We start from the raw sequence: 17,544 nt of genomic DNA, 5'->3' as shown, positions 1-17,544 counted from the left end.
ACTTTTTCAAATTGTTTCAGTATTCCCAACAGTCCATTCTTTCTACCCATTCAATGTAAAAAGTTAAAAAGTTGTCCAAAGACCCCACTAGCTGTCTCCTCAGATCATCATTACAGAATGAATCCTAACTTTTCCTCTGACACAGCAATCACTTTTAAGGCTGCACACCTGGGGCTTTTGCACATGTGTTATAATCGACACCCGTGTGAAGAAAAGACCAAGTAATTGCCAGGACATTGACAACCTCCCACATGGTGCTTATATAGCTCCCTGCAGAACAGGGAGAGTTGGAGGATACTTCAGAGCTTAGTTTTATATCTTTTCCCTTATGAATTCAAGATTCTTTCATTTTATTTAACTGGGTCTCAAGATAATCTGTTAAAATTGGTAGAGATGGGTATAATTATTTCCATTTTAAGAAAACAGAAACTAAAGCACAGAACGTCTAATGACTCACTCTAAAAGCACATAACCAGCAAACAAATCAGGAGGCATCGTGGCCTTCAAATCATAGGGCCACAGGATTACAGGATTAACTAAAGGACAAACACAGGTGATCTCTTACAGCTCCTGCCTTCCTAGAATGTTATCCGCTTAAGAAGACAGGAAGCTCAGGTTCCTTTGTAAGTCAGCCTTGAAGTACTCATAGGAAAGGCACACAGGCACCTACCTCCTCACGCCAAATCTATAATCCCCATCGTTGTTCATTTGTACTGGTATCTCTCTCTCTCTGTTCTAGACTACAGACAACTCCAGAGGACAAGGTTCAATCTGGCTGTATGTTCAAATCACCTGACATCTGACCTCACCCACAGAGATCCTGATCTAATCAGTTTTGGGAGGTGACCAGGCATAAAAAGTCCTCTGAATGCTCACCAGATGATTATAATATGCCACCAAACTTGAGACCAGTGCCAATGCTTTATGTATCATAAAAACACAGACGGTGTGTTAACCATGTGTTAAGTGAGTCAAATGTTAAAGCTGATCCCATGAGGTCTGAAGAGTGTTGTATTTGTGTCTGTGACATCTTACAGAAGTTATGACTAATCTAGAATAAATGTGCTTAAATATACTGCCTGCAACTTCACTTTGGAAGTTGGTCCATTCTGGTTCAAATCCAAAGATGAGGGTCAACAGCTCTAGGATTGCTGAAGCCGACCTTCATCTTGGGAGTGACAGAAAGGCACTGCTCAGCTGAAGGGCTGTGATGCTTCTCTTGGAATTGGGGTTGAGCCTGAGGCAGGTGTAGAATAAACAAGATCTTAAAACTGACTGGTTTGATTAAAATCTTGGAATAAACAGACCTCATGAGTTGGTCCTTTTGTTATTCTGAGTCATAGCACAGGTTTTAAAATCTGTGCGTTCTCCATGGGATTCTTCACGTAGTTAATAGCCCTAAGACAAGATAGCATCCTTGTCTTATCTCAGTTAAGATTCTGGTCTGGATGAAAGTGCAAAGAGTATTAAGATGTGTTGGGCCAAATAAAACCATGGGCATATTTGCTCCATAGCTTCCATTTGGCTATATAATTCCCCACTGTAGATCATGCTCTGTTTTAGAAACATACCCTGTGGAGGACAAAGCAGCAACTGCCTCACACAGGAGGATTGTTGTTTAGTCACTCAGTCGTGTCTGACTCTGCTGACCCCACGTACTGTACCCTGCCAGGCTCCTCTGTCCTTGGAAATTTCCAGGCAAGAATACTGGAGTAGGTTGCCATTTCCTCCTCCAGGGGATCTTCCTGTCCCAGGGATCAAACTCATGTCTCCTGCATTGGCAGGTGGATTCTTTACCACATGGGATGTCCCATGTAGGAGCATACTTAAGGAAGGTGGTAATAATAGTCAGGCGGTTCCACTTGGCAAATATATTCCCATAAGCAAGTAAAATACTATGATTCCCTCCTACAGCTAGCAAGAAAAAAATCTGTCAGTGTAATAACTTGAAGGGGAAGGTTGTGATTAATGAGAAAAAAAATGCAAATAATTTTAAATCCATCTTGTTATGGAAATGCTACTGAAAAACTATATTAAAATATCACGACCAGTTGAGCTTACTTAACTATTGTAGATAATTCTAGGATTTCCTTGGGTACCTTTGATTTAATGCAAATCAAAGAAGTATTTAATATTTCTTATCAGTAATAATGTTATAATTAGACAATTCCCTTCCTCTGTGGGTTCTTGTCTATTATTCTAACAACTAGAACTTGCTTCCCAGGAGAATCTTTCCAGTTAAAGATAGGAAAATGTGCCTTTGAACTCAGTAGTTAAAAAGTATCCTCCAGTTTAACATTGTTTTAATTAATTTGCCTTTAGAAATTAGAAGTTACAGCTCTCTATACAGTATCAGAAACATTTGCCAAAATCTTACCAAAACTCTTTCTACCATGTTTTCTCCAAAAACAAAATCAGAACTGCAGCTTTTCATAGAATATTTATCTTCATTTGGTTGACATCTATGGAAAAGAAATAAGCATTTGCTATTTTAAATGTAGTAGCAATGGATATAGCCATAGTAAACCTTAGTGAAATAATCAGATGATTTAATAGATTTATGTAAAGCATAAAAACATCTGCTAGCTTTTGTTTATCTGAAGTTAAAGAGAAATGAAGGAAAAAATGAGATAGGTACTTCTGATAATGAAAGTCAAAATATCTGACAGCTGTTACAACACTGGCCAAGACCAGTGCAGAGACAGAAGCCGTGTGATCAGCCGGGGAGCTGCCCAGTCCTTATCTTTGTGCTTTTCCAGCACTGACTGTCTGGTCTCCAGTCTCCACTCTCCTCTTCCCCAACTAGCCAGTGCTTTTAGTGATGCAAGGTTTAAGGGTAACAGCAAAGCCGATCTCTCTTCTCAGTTACACTTGAGTGTGCAGTGGTTTAGTTTGATTTTTACCTCCCAGAAACTTGAATGTTTAAAGTGTTTTGCATAACGACAAACTCAAAGACATGCAGCCCTCTGTCTGTTGGCAGACGTGCTTCAGGATCCCTACTGCATCCACAGCATGACCGTAGTTAGGTGCCGAGGTACCTGCGTGGGCTCCAATCATGAGACCAGTATGTCCACAGCTAGTTGTATTCCTCTCTCCGATCAAACATGCCCCCATCACTGGCAATGCTATTAAATATTCACTTTCACTTTGCATATTTCTACTGCTTTCTTTGTTGTCTGTCCGATTTATGTTAATACCTAATAATGCCAGAAATAATTTAAAAGAGGGGAAAGAGAGAATACCAGGAGACGAGGAGGAAAGGCTAATTGAGTAGCCAGATATTTAATGTCTAACTAAATAAAAAGTTTAGCTCTACCTAATTGAAACATTCTTACCCAAGTCAATGAGACAGTAGGGACAATCCAATACCAGGATGATAATATATAAATATTAGAGACATTTTAAAAAGCATTTTAAACTTGTATTTTGTAAAATCTCCTTTCAAGCAGAAATCTTAGCAGTTTGTCTCTACAATGTCAGAAAATTATTTTCCATAAATAATTTATTGACAAAAGAAAGAAAATGAAAGAACATTTCTATTTCCTCATCGTTAACTTACTGTAGTGATGTAGTACCTAAAGCATTCTGGTTAGTAGATAGCTGGATTGAAAATCTGGCACTTGGTAAGTTTTCACTTAGCAAATAGGAGTTCCCCTCATAAATCTGAAAGAAAAAAAGTCCATCAGAAAGTTCATTTAAACTGCCTTACTATATATGAAAGCATTAGACAAGGAAACAATAGCTATAGTTAAATGAATAGAAAACTTACTATGTTCAAGTACAGTCCTAAACATCTTCTATACACTGTCTCATATACTCCTCAAAACAACTCTCTACACTTTGTACTTCTCTTATCCGCACTTCAGGTGAGCAGACTGACCTAATAATCTTAAATAACGGCCGGAACTGGGCAATCAGAACGGGGCTGACATTCGAGCACGGGTCTGCCTAAAACCAGGGATTGTGCACTAGCATTCAGAAATCCACCTTCTTTTGTTACTTTTACCATTTTAGGCGGTGGACTTAAATCTCATTTCTAGACTAGTAAATATGTGTTTCAGGACTATTTAGCCCACGGAAACCTCTAAGAGCTTCACCATCGTTGTCACCCAAAGTGAGAGGAAATTCCTTCTCTTCCTCTAGACACTTTTGGTAATTTTAATCAGGTATTCCATCTGCTGTGTATATACATATGCACCTTATCTGCATTAATGTGTAAACGAAGGAGTGTGCAGTTTTAGAACTGTAGGGAACCCAGTTATCTGATCTGGTGTCCTCAGTGTTTGTGGACACATCCCTTCCTCCACCAGGAATTTTCAAAGATGTTGCAAGGACGTCTTGTCTTTAAATAGGGTTGTTTCCACTTTAATTTTATATCAACCAAAAATAATTTTGAGTAGTTTTCCATTTATAACAGAATTTGAGAGCTGAGAAATATGTGTCAAGAGAGTATGTGTCATCGGTTAGCAAAGAATGAAGTACATGCTTATGACTCAGTCACTCAGATGATTTATCTCTCAACCAAAACGGTAGTTTTAAACTCTTTAGGTTGCTTGGAATAGTTTATTAGGAATATATTATTTGTTATACACAACAAGTAACCACTGATGAATAACAGAATGAAAGAAAATTGCTCTAATTTTGAAATACAAGTTTAAAAGGAACATAAAAATAAGGATTCTATAAAATTTACTTGGAGATCATTTTCACTGTATCTATACATTATATCATTGTCTCAGAATTCTGACATAATGTCTTATACATAGCTTACCTTTAGATCTTCAAAAATCATCATTAAACAGAGAAAATTCAGTGATGGGCATATCCAATTAGACTTCTCACCAATTAGGAATAAATTCTATTCATGCCCTTAATAAGTTATTTGAGAAGAAATTTTTGCAAATGATAGTCTAGAAATTTCTCTTATGTTTTATTATTGAGGAAGAAAATACCAGAAATATATTAATAAATTTTATTGTAAAACCATGCAATGCAAGATCTTAAAAAGTCATGCCAAGGAACAAATATTAATCAGCTTTTGATATAATGTGTAAGTAAAAATTTTCATCTATAATTTATAGAACATGCTATTCCAAAATCAAATGCAATATAACATTTCAGAAATTAGTCAACACATCATAGTTTTTCTTATACACTTTAAAACAAATTAAACAACATGCATCACTTTTAAAATAGGTAAATAATTTATATAATATGGTGATTATCATACTTAAATAAAAATATTTAATAATATACTGATTTAAATTTTTTTAATATTTTGACTTAAAATCACATATATCACATAAATGATGAAATGATTTTTAAAATTCACAATGAGTCTCATGAAATCATAGCTTACAAAGAAAAAGAATTGGAAATATAAAAATGTTGGCAAATGCTGACCAGATTCAACTCCCTCACGTCACTGATGAAAAACAGAAGGTTGGGTGCTTTGTCTAAGAATGTAAACACAGTAGATAGTGGTAGAGGTAGAATTGGTACTGATCTGATTTTTCTCAATGACTTGACTAAATGATTGGTATTTTAACACTTCCAGGTGTCACTGTTCTCATGTTCAGTCTGGGAAAACAAAACCAAACTTGATCAACCCTCAATAGTTTAGCTGGAAACAACTGACAGGTGGAATAACTCAAATTCCAACCTGTCGAGCTGGCGTCCCCTTCCTCTCAAGTATCTGCTTCTGGAAGACACAGAACTATAGCAACAGAATATCCCCATACCCTTATCTGTATGATGTTAGTAAAGTGAGTATCTCCTTGGAAAGGCCCATGAGGAGCGATTCAGTTGGAAGAGAAATTGGTTTCTGTCTCCAGGAGCTTCCCAAGCCCTCCCAGTTACACTGTGGAGATAGTTCCTTGCTCCTGTTGTCTGTGAAGATGGGCTGGAGCAGATCCATGGTGTGATCTAAACTGGCAAAGCCACACCAGCATGTCTACCAGTTGGGGATACAAAAAAAAAAATTCGTTTCCTTTTTCTGATTTCTGACTTCTGGCCCCTGCCACCTCACTGCTCCCCTATTCTCATGTGGGGTCAGTGCCCCAGATCAAGACCCCAAGGGGCCCCACTGCACAGAACTCAGCTTTACAGCTTAGGAGAGACCACAAGACTTGTTCCTGGGAACAACCCTCCAATTTAGGAGGACAAGTTTAGTACAGTCACTGAGGGCTCTTGGCTATCTTGTCCAGCTTTTCTTCCAGCCTGGTAGCTGCTTCAGTATCAAGTAGCCCCTAATTCTGGATGTGGAGACCCACAACAATCTATCAAAAGAAGGATGGGAAATTGAGATCACTCCTACAGTAGGAGGTTTTCTTACCTTACTTTTGTTTTTTTCTTTAACCTTACAGGATTCCAACACATTGTGTCCAAATGACTTTCTCAGTTTTATGTACCCTTGAGCTTGAGGCGGCTGCAAAATAGCAGGTCTTAGAACAAGCTCAGAATGTTTCACAGGACCTTAAAAGAACAGAATTAAAGGGTCAATGTATCTTTAGTGAAATAATTTTTCTCTCAATTTCTTACTAATTTAATGCTTACTTTCTAAAGTCATGATTAAATGAAGGGTTAATGTCAACTGCCGCTGCTGCTGCTAAGTCACTTCAGTCATGTCCGACTCTGTGCGACCCCATAGACGGCAGCCCACCAGGCTCCTCTGTCCCTGGGATTCTCCAGGCAAGAATACTGGAGTGGGTTGCCTTTTCCTTCTCCAATGCACGCATGAACGCTAAGTCGCTTCAGTCGTGTCCAATTCTGTGCGACCCTATGGACAGCAGCCCACCAGGCTCCTCTGTCCACGGGATTCTCTAGTAAGAATACTGGAGTGGGTTGCCGTTTCCTTCTCCATAATGTCAACTAATCAAAGTCAAAATAACCAGTGAGTTGCCTGGTTCTGTCTTCCTGCCTAACTTTTACCCAATAGACCTGGGTTCAATCCCTGGGTTGGGAAGATCCCCTGGAGAAGGGAAAGGCTGCCCACTCCAGTATTCTGGCCTGGAGAATTCCGTGGACTACAGTCCATATGGTTGCAAAGAGTCAAACACGACAGAGTAACTTTTACGTTCACTTTCAATTTGATCATGGGACTTTGCTAAATATATTCCTTCATGTTTTGTCACTCAACCTTGAAATTGACATTTCAAGTTTCATGTAATAAAGGAAGCTACATACCTTGTTCTGCACTGTTCAGATCAGCATTCCTTTGCACAGAGTTTGATGTCATAAAAACATTGTTTTTCTTCACTGTAAAAAATATTTAGAAAATTTTAAACCTGTGAACCTGTCAGTTTCTGTTTTCAGTCTTGTACTGAACTCACCAGTAGATGTCGCTGTTGGCACTAATCATGCCCGCGCTGATTCTACTAAAAAGTGTAAAAGCAAGATGAGTTTTGTTAGTCTTTTTACTCTCAGAAAATAAGTGAAAATTAAGTCACTAATGAAATAGACAGTCTTCTTCAGAATCATGAAATCGAGTACTGAGAGAAATTCTACAGTTAATAAAATCCGAATTGATAGTGAACCATCTATGTGCATTAATATATATTTCTTATAGAATGTTATAAAGCTGTTAATAAATTCTGTCCCTTCCCCACTCTTTAATGATACGGAAGAGAGAAGTAAAGATGACCATTATGCTAGGTTATCAACGTGAACTGATGGGTTAAGACTGTGGTCTTAGCTGCAAGAATATAATTATAGGCATACCAAAGAGATGTTGCTGATTGTGTTCCAGACCACTATAATAAAGTGAGTGTCACAATAAATTGAGTCACACACTCACTTCATTGGTTTCCCAGTGCATATAAAAGTTACATTTACACTATACCACAGTCTATTAAGTGTGCAATAGCAATATATGTAATTTAATTTAAAATACTTTATTGCTGTGAAAAACAATATACCTACATTTAAAATGCTTTATCACTGAAAAATGCTGAACATCATCTGAGCCTTCAGCAAGTCATAATGTTTCTGCTGGTGGAGAGTCTTGCTTTGATGTCAATGGCTGCTAATTGATCTGGGTGGTGATTGCTGAAGGCTGGGGTGAATGTGGCAGCTTTTTAAAGTAACATTGATGTTTTCATCATCAATTCACTTTTCCTTTCATGAATGATTTCACTGTAGCATGTGGTGCTGGTTTGATAAGCTTTTACTCACAGAACTTTTTTCAAAATTAGAGTCAATCCTCTCAAGCCCTCCTGCTTTATGAATATTACGTTTATGTCCCTTGTTGTCATTTCAACAGTCTTTACAGCACCTTCACCAGGAGTAGATTCTGTCTCAGGTAACAACTTTCTTTACTCGTCCATAAGAAGCAACTCCTCATCTGTCAGGTTTCATCCTGAGATAGCAGCAATTCAATCACACATTCAGGCTCCACTTCTAATTCTAGTCCTCTTTCTATTTCCACCACATCTGCGGTTACTTCCTCCCCTAAAGTCCTGAACACCTCAAAGTCATCTGTAAGGACTGTAATCAACTTCTTTCAAACTCCTGTTAATGTTGATATTTTGATCTCTTTCCTTGAATCGTAAATGTTCTTAATGGTGCCGAGAATGGTGAATGCTTTCCAGGTTTTCAAGTGCCTTTGTCCAGGTCCATCAGAGGAATCACTGTCTATGGCAGCAAAAAGCTTACAAAATGTACTTGTTAAATAGTTAGACTTGAAAGTCAAAATGAATCCTTGATCCATGGGCTGCAGAATAAATGTTGTGTTCTGTCTCTGTCTATGCTCAGTTGATCAGACATGTCCACTCTTAGGGACCTCATGGACTGTAGCCTGCCAGGTTCCTCTGTCCATGGGATTTCCCAGGCAAGAATACTGGAGTGGGTTGCCATTTCCTCCTCCAGGAGATCTTCCCAATCCAGGGACTAAACCCGCATCTCCTATGTCTCTTGTATTGGCAGGCAGATTCTTTACTGACCACTGAGCTGCCTGGGAAGGTCAAATGTTTTGTTAGCAGACATGAAAACAACATTAATCTCACTGTACATCTCCATCAGAACTCTTGGGTGACCAGATACATTGTCAATGAACAGTAATATTTTGAAAGGAATCTTTTTCTGAGCAGTGGGTTGCAATGGTGGGCTTAAAGTACTCATCAAATCATATTGTAAACAGATGTGCTAACATCCAGGCTTTGTAGTTCCACTTATAGAGCACACAGATTTATCATAATTCTTAGTGGCCCTAAATTTTCAGAATGGTAAATAGTCATTGGCTTCTATTCAAAGTCTCCAGCTGCATTAGTCCCTCACAAGAGAGTCAGCCTATCCTTTGAAACTTTGAAGTCAGGCATTGACTTCTCCTCTCTAGCTATGAACGTGCTAGGTGGCATCTTCTTCCAGTATAAAGTTGTCCCGTCTACGGTGAAAATCTGTGGTTTAGCTTAGCCACCTTCTTTAGTGATCTTAGCTAGATCAGCTGGATAACTTGCTGCAGCTTCTACATCAGCATTTGCTGCTTCACCTTGTACTATGATGTCATAGAGACAGCTTCTTTCCTTAAACCGCATGAACCAGCCTCTGCTAGTTTCAGACTTTTCTTCTGCAGCTTCCTCAGCTCTCTCAGCCTATACAGAACTGAGAAGAGTCAAGGCCTTGCTCTGGATTAGGCTTTGGCTTGAGGAAATATTGTGGCTGGTTTGATCTTCTATCCAGACCACTAGATCTTCCTTCATATCAGCAATAAGTCTGTTTCACCTTCTTATCATTTATGTGTTCAGTGGAGTAGTATTTTCAATTTCCTTTGGGGAGTTTTCCTTTGCATTTACATGTTTGCTAACCATTCGGTGCAGGAGCCCTAGATTTTGACCTATCTTGGCTTTAGACATTCTTCCCTCACTAAACTTAATCATTTCTAACTTTTGATTTAAAGTGAGAGACATGCAACTCTTTCTTTCACTTGAATACTTAGAGGCCACTGTAAGGCTATTGATTGGCCTAATTTCAATATTGTTTTATCTCATAGAATAGGGAGGCCTGAAGACAGTAAGAGAGATGGGGGAAGGGGCGAGCTGGTAGAGCAGTCAGAACACACACATTTATTAAATTTGCCATCTTACATAAGAACAGTTTAAAGTGCCCCCCCTCCAAATTACTATTACAATAGTAACATCTAAGATCACTGATCACAGATCACCATAAAAAGTATAATAATACTGAAAATTTTGAAATATTGCAAGAATTACCAAAATGTAACACAGAGACACAAGGCGAGCAAATGCTTTTAGAAAATGAAGCCCATAGGCTTGCTCGAGGTGTGGTTGCCACAAACTTTCAATTTGTAAAAAATGTAATATCTGTGAAGCTGAATAAAGTGAGGTATGCCTGTACTACAAATCTCAAAGAGATTACCTCTTGGTGGCAAATTGCAAAGATAGCAGCCTTTGAGAATTGGATTAATGGAGATGAGAAAAGAATAAGAATTGCTTTTTTGAAGTGTTATAATGTTATATACGTTGGGGTACAATTGCTTCTCTAATTCAAAGTTCAGTTACCTGGTTTTTATGATCTTTATTGCTTCCCAGGTGGCTCAGTAGTAAAGACTCCGCCTACCAGTGCAGGAGACCCAGGAGACGTGAGTTTAATCCCTGGGTCAGAAAGATCCCCTGGAGAAGGAAATGGCAACCCACTCCAGCATTCTTCCCTGAAAAATCCCAATGAACAGAGGAGCCTGGGGGGCTACAGTCCATGGGGTCACAAAGAATCAGACATAACTGAGTGACTGAGCACACACACACACACACACACGTGCATGATCTTTATAATTGAAAAATAACATTGAATGAACCATTTAATTGTACTGTTTGTCTCCTTCCAACACCACCAGCATTCTGCACAACATAGAATGTGATGGTGCTTGGTAATATTTTATTCATCCTTTTCATGTGTGTGTCTGATTTTTAGAAAAGGAATTGAACCGATTATCCAGATAATTTAAAGTCATCTCTTTGCTTTATGCACAAATTGCACCAAAACAAATCCTCTGGTATTAGAACCCCTATTCCTCTTAATGTCTATAACTTGTCAGGCAGGTATAGATGGGGCTTATTGAACTAGGACCTGTCTCTTCTGTATCTGAAAGGTATCTGACATGTTGATGCACAGTCACACTTGGCATTGTTAATAAGAATACAAATTCATTAGTTTCATGTGATTCCTGGGTAGAATCCTTTAAAAGAAAGTGAATAGTTTGTATTTTCTATTTCTTGTGGGTAAGCTTAACTTGGAAAAAGCAGTTTGCTGTTCAGTAAAAACAAAAATATGCAAGACTACAAATCTTATTTCTTTTGGAACTAATGACAATGAGACTTTAATTTTTCATTTGATACCTTCAGGTGCTATTTGAATCTGTTACTAAGGGTGGCTTTTTTTAAAATGTAAAGATTAAATAGGTTGTACAACAATGTGAATATACTTAATGCTTCTGAACTGCACACTTTCAAAAAAAAGACCAAAAAAATCATAATCCTAACATAGAGCATGTTTCAATCATTTCAAATATTTTATTATGATAAAATAGTTTTACTTAGCAAAGCATTATAAATTTAAATAAAAAGGTACCTCATTGTGGTTTTGATTTGCATTTCTCTAATAATGAGTGATGTTGAGCATCTTTTCATGTGTTTGTTAGCCATCTGTATGTCTTCTTTGGAGAAATGTCTGTTTAGTTCTTTGGCCCATTTTTTGATTGGGTCATTTATTTTTCTGGAATTGAGCTGCAGGAGTTGCTTGTATATTTTTGAGATTAATCCTTTGTCCGTTTCTTCATTTGCTATTATTTTCTCCCAATCTGAGGGCTGTCTTTTCACCTTACTTATAGTTTCCTTTGTAGTGCAAAAGCTTTTAAGTTTCATTAGGTCCCATTTGTTTAGTTTTGCTTTTATTTCCAATATTCTGGGAGGTGGGTCATAGAGGATCTTGCTGTGATTTATGTCGGAGAGTGTTTTGCCTATGTTCTCCTCTAGGAGTTTTATAGTTTCTGGTCTTACATTTAGATCTTTAATCCATTTTGAGTTTATTTTTGTGTATGGTGTTAGAAAGTGTTCTAGTTTCATTCTTTTACAAGTGGTTGACCAGTTTTCCCAGCACCACTTGTTAAAGAGGTTGTCTTTTTTCCATTGTAGTCAGGATGGCTGCTATCCAAAAGTCTACAAGCAATAAATGCTGGAGAGGGTGTGGAGAAAAGGGAACCCTCTTACACTGTTGGTGGGAATGCAAACTAGTAGAGCCGCTATGGAAAACAGTGTGGAGATTTCTTAAAAAACTGGAAATAGAACTGCCATATGACCCAGCAATCCCACTTCTGGGCATACACACTGAGGAAACCAGATCTGAAAGAGACACGTGCACCCCAATGTTCATCGCAGCACTGTTTATAATAGCCAGGACATGGAAGCAACCTAGATGCCCATCAGCAGATGAATGGATAAGGAAGCTGTGGTACATATACACCATGGAATATTACTCAGCCATTAAAAAGAATTCATTTGAACCAGTCCTAATGAGATGGATGAAACTGGAGCCCCTTATACAGAGTGAAGTAAGCCAGAAAGATAAAGAACATTACAGCATACTAACACATATATATGGAATTTAGAAAGGTGATAACGATAACCCTATATGCAAAACAGAAAAAGAGACACAGAAATACAGAACAGACTTTTGAACTTTGTGGGAGAATGTGAGGGTGGGATATTTCAAAAGAACAGCATGTATACTATCTATGGTGAAACAGATCACCAGCCCAGGTGGGATGCATGAGACAAGTGCTTGGGCCTGGTGCACTGGGAAGACCCAGAGGAATCGGGTGGAGAGGGAGGTGGGAGGGGGGATCGGGATTGGGAATACATGTAAATCCATGGCTGATTCATATCAATGTATGACAAAACCCACTGGAAAAAAAAAAAAAAAAAGAAACAACAACAACAAAAAAAATTTAAATAAAAAGAAGTAATATTTTAATTAGTGAAAAATTCAAAAGGAATGCTATCCTAAACTTTAGAATATAAATTTAAAGCATAAAATTTAGAATGAGAATCTAAGCATCACTATATATTTTGAGTACTATAAATATTATAAACCATTTAAATGGACAATAATAAGAAAAATAAAGCAGGTTATTTTATAGGGCTGCATTATATAAAAGAATGCTATCATAAACATGAAACCATAAAGAACATTATCAAATTTAAATTTTCTACCAAAATAAACAGATATACTGTGTGGATTTGTGGGGCTAGAATTCAGAAGGCATTCATCCATGCATACTTTGCTAAGACCCCTAGTTTATTTGCCACTAAAATGTCAATGTTTTGCAGTAGCTGAAAAAGAAAGCTTATCATGAATGAGAATGGATCTTGAAAAGTCAGTGTGTCAGACTTGAGGTTCTAAGAAGTTCTTTATTATCTGGCCCAGAAGGAGGGAAGGTTGGGAGGTCCGGGAAGGATGACAGTGTTAGTCACTTCTGGGACAAGGGTGATGCTAAAAACAGATTGCAAGCTGAAGTCAATAGGGTTTTGTTTATCTTTTCATTTGGATTTTTGTTGTTTTGGAAAATTTTCTTTATCTTTAGTTTAGAAAAATCTTTGTATTTTTATTGATTAAAAATAGTGTGCCTCTGGTGAGGATGATATCAGTTCAGTAAATATTTGCCTGCTTATCATGTATGAGACCCTCTGTCAGGCAGGAAGATGACCTCAAGGAGCTCTCAATGGAGGAGACAGACATGCATTTAAACAGCTGCATAGCAAGAAGAGGGCCTGTGATCCATCATAATCGGAGTCACTAGAATGCTTGGAGTATAGAAGAGAGGCTAACTAAGTTACTGATTTATTCAAAACACAGCATATGATAAAGCTCTTAGGAAAAAAAAAAGTGTCTTTTTAAAAGGCAGACATCTGTTTAAGGAGATGCTTGCTGCTGCTGCTGCTAGGTTGCTTCAGTTGTATCCGACTCTGTGCAACCCCGTAGACAGCAGCCCACCAGGCTCCCCCGTCCCTGGGATTCTCCAGGCAGGAACACTGGAGTGGGTTGCCATTTCCTTCTCCAATGCATGAAAGTGAAAAGTGAAAGTGAAGTCGCTCAGTCGTGTCTGACTCTTAGTGACCCCATGGACTGCAGCCTACCAGGCTCCTCTGTCCATGGGATTTTCCAGGCTTCCTTAGAAGGAAATTGCAGTTTGCCCTAATTGTTAAGTTAATTCTGTAGCTAGTTTCTGTAATGCAGAAACTTTAGGAACACAGCAAAATACAAAGGGAGGTGGGTGTAGAAATAACTTGTAGTCCCATTTTATCTAAGATAACCATTAACATCGTGGCTTATGTCCTTTCGGTCTTTTTTTCCGATGTTGCTAAGTTGAATTTTAAATAATAACTCACTGTATTCTATAGACTGCTATTTTCACATAACAATGTATTAGAAACACCATCCAATGGGTATATTTTTAAACATTTCCTGTCTGAAAATTTCCTAGTCGTATCACACTCAGAGTACACATAGCAGTGAACACTCAACAGCCCAGGCTATGCCTACCTCCTTGGTTCTGAGAATCCGTAGCATGCCAAGTAAAAGATGAAGCCCGGAAACGCTTTCTTGAAAACTCATTGCATTCTGTAAGAAATTCAACGTGGAGGGTAAAATTGATTGCAATAACAAATTAGTTTCAATCCACGATATTAGAGGAGAAATATAATTTCTTTTTCTCTACATATATCATTGTTTGACAACATGTTAATTCCTGAAACTCAGTTTTAAATATTGGGGTTAATAGCTTGGTCATTATAAACTGACAGGCATATCATCGTACTGTGAAACAGTTAGAAACAAGTGGCTTTGACAAAAAAATAATTTACAAATTCTGAAATTGTATAGAGAATGTTTTTGGAAGGTTGGAGGACAAGCAGTGGAGAGTCAGAGGCTTTTAGTATTGCTAACATAATATTCTCAGGGACCTGTATGTCATCTTTCAAAACAAAAGCCAGTCTATCTGTGTGCTTAAAAACAAGAAAAAATGATTCGATTTTATATAGTCTGTGCCACATGTCAAAATGTTTTTGCCTACTTGTTTCTTGATAAAAAGTTTGCTTTTGAAATATAAGATACAAATCTTACCACGTTCTGCTGCTTCATACAGGATATCTTCTGCAGGCCTCTGGAAGGAAGCAAAACTGCCAATGAGAGCTGAGTGTTTGCTATTTTCAAATCACATTTCCACCCTGTCACTTCATAAGAGAGTTCTCAAAAGCCAGGTCTTTTCAGCTAGGCTAGGAAAAGCAGCTCACTAGGGATTGGGTTTTTCTTTAGTTTTGGGGGTAGTAGGGTAAATTGTCTCCATAAGCAATAATGAGTAACAACAAAATACTAGTTAAGCTGAAGTTAGAATGCTATTAATACTATCATGTCTTTCAAAGCAAGTGATTTTAGTATGAGACTGCAAAAAGCAAATGGAGTCCTTAAGATTTCTTTTGAATCATATATTGCAGTTTAGAACTTATTTTATATTCATTTTAAGCTAGGTCAGTGGTCAGGACCCATGATGAGCCTTAACTCTTCTAATTTCTTTCAGTCCCTCCCCCTTCCCAGTCACTCCAAAAAAAAACAGATAATTTTGGTAAAAATTATGTTATCCATAGTTTCGGGGTAAGGTCTCTGGCTTCCCATTTCAGCCAAATTGCTATCAGTAAATCCCTACTATGTAAATATTCTGAGTTCCAACTCTTGCTATGTGCAAAAGAATAAATTTATGCAGCAGTGATATCATTTAGTACAGCCAACTTCTCAAAATACAGTCTTCTTTGTCAAAGTAAAAATCAAACAAAGAAAAGTAACTTGACCTTACCTTAAAAGTTTGTTCTCTCTTTTCAAAAACAAATATTGGTTGAGCAATGATAGATTTTTCTGTAAAAGAAAAAGAACATTTAAGAAATCAAACAACACACTGACATTTCTAACACCAACTAAAAATACTTGAAGATATTTTGGTTTTGTATTTTCCCCTGCCTTTGGGCAAACTCCAAACTGTTTTATATGAATGGTTTAATTGGCATATTTACAAATGGTTTTAACAGTTAATTACAGAAAGAAATACTTGGGGGAAGTAATATGTTTCCATAAATAGAGAGACCACTCCATTAAAAGAACATCCTTTAAGTGTTTAGGAAAACAAAATACAATTACCTGCATTTAGAAACTCATCATGACACAGTGACTAACACTTTTAAAATAAAAAATAAAATATATATATTTTTAAATTTTTTAAATAAAAAATTTCAAAGGATGAGAAATCACATCTGAAAATAGTACTTCTACTTGGGTTGGATCTTAAATATAAATGGTATAGATATACTTAAAAGATCCAGAGTTAATTCATATTTCCTCGACTAGAATAGATATATACTGTCATGTTTTCAGTATTTAGACTAAGAATCAGTTTTAAACAGTGCTGTAAAGTAACTAATTTGTCTTCAGCCCTTCCAACCTTATTAATCTTTCATATTTTCCTATCTTAGGTAATGATAGAAAGGAGCTCATTCACTCTAGGGCATAAATGAGTGATGGCAGCATTAAATATCAGTACTCTAAAACTCACGGGGAAGATTATATAGTTGTAAAAAGCTTGGGCTCTGGAGTTAGGAAGGTGTGTGTTCAAATATAAATTCCACCAGTAATTGACAATATACTTTTGGAAACAATATGCCTATACCTTTAGTTTTTTCCTCCCTCCTCCCAAAAAAAAAAAAAAAAAAGATTATAACAGTACTTACTTATGAGCTTATGTGAAAATTAAATGGATTTTTAGATATCATTACCTAGATTTTGACAAGACCCAAAAAAAGCTTGAAAGAAAGGATATTCAATATGTGGTGTGACACCAATCTTGATTCCAAAACTCATAGCTGACAGGCTAACTTATGACTGCACTTTCTGGATAAGTCCAAATATGACCTCAGAAATTTTCTCATTTTAGACTTCCCACAGCCATTACTGATGTGGTGTCCTGGTATAGAAGCTGAGGTAATTTGCCATCACTGGCTGAATAAACAGAAGTCTAGCTGAAGAATTTCGAGGAACTACCAGATAATTATATCTTTTATATGCCAAAAAGGGATTCTCCAGTTACCCACAATCTTATCCCATAATAGTGTGTCAAAACTCTGCCAGACCACCCACTGCCAGCTCCTGGGCCCCTGTGGACTTGGGCACCTTCTTTCAGTCCAGTGAGATCAGTTTCATCTTTTTTTATGCAAGTGCTTCCTGTGCTGCCTGCCCTTGGAGCCAAGTGAACCGCAGCAGAAAATGCTCAACAACATATTGGCATCGCCATCTAGATTAAACTGTAGCTCAACCCTTCATTCTTTCTTAGAACAGGCTCCTTTTTCAGCCATTACATTGGATGTAAGAAGTGAGATCTCTAATGACTTTGAAAGAAAATGGTTTTTGTGAATGTGTAGTGAAATACTTATAAACTAGAATACTAAATGGTCCTCTTCTAAATTGGACTTAGAATAGTCATCCTTAAAGTAGTAT

The 17,544-nt window shown here is 37.4% G+C and overlaps 1 protein-coding gene across 6 annotated transcripts in view; it reads right to left on the bottom strand.

Annotated features, from left to right (window-relative positions):
* Positions 1-17,544, bottom strand: part of RANBP3L (RAN binding protein 3 like) — a 53,601-nt gene that overhangs the window by 11,952 nt on the left and 24,105 nt on the right. For 5 of the 6 annotated variants that reach the window (XR_006337839.1, XR_006337837.1, XR_006337838.1 and 2 more), the window contains exons 2-8: positions 15,857-15,915; positions 15,130-15,169; positions 14,551-14,628; positions 7,186-7,257; positions 6,335-6,474; positions 3,560-3,663; positions 2,378-2,462 (exon numbers count right to left, since the gene is read on the bottom strand). Coding sequence is in view for 3 of the 6 variants with exons in the window: in XM_043887728.1 (XP_043743663.1) it covers positions 2,378-2,462; positions 3,560-3,663; positions 6,335-6,474; positions 7,186-7,257; positions 14,551-14,628; positions 15,130-15,169; positions 15,857-15,915 (578 nt within the window). In the remaining 3 variants the exon portion in view is untranslated. Of the gene's footprint in view, positions 1-2,377; positions 2,463-3,559; positions 3,664-6,334; positions 6,475-7,185; positions 7,258-7,920; positions 10,618-14,550; positions 14,629-15,129; positions 15,170-15,856; positions 15,916-17,544 lie in introns of those variants that run through there. The other variant, XM_043887729.1, reaches the window with a different exon arrangement.

Source organism: Cervus elaphus, chromosome 25 (assembly GCF_910594005.1).
Source record: "Cervus elaphus chromosome 25, mCerEla1.1, whole genome shotgun sequence".
In the NCBI taxonomy this organism is placed as follows: domain Eukaryota; kingdom Metazoa; phylum Chordata; class Mammalia; order Artiodactyla; family Cervidae; genus Cervus; species Cervus elaphus.
The sequence above is the reverse complement of the archived record's forward strand: the minus strand, read 5'-3'. Positions and strand labels throughout refer to the sequence as shown.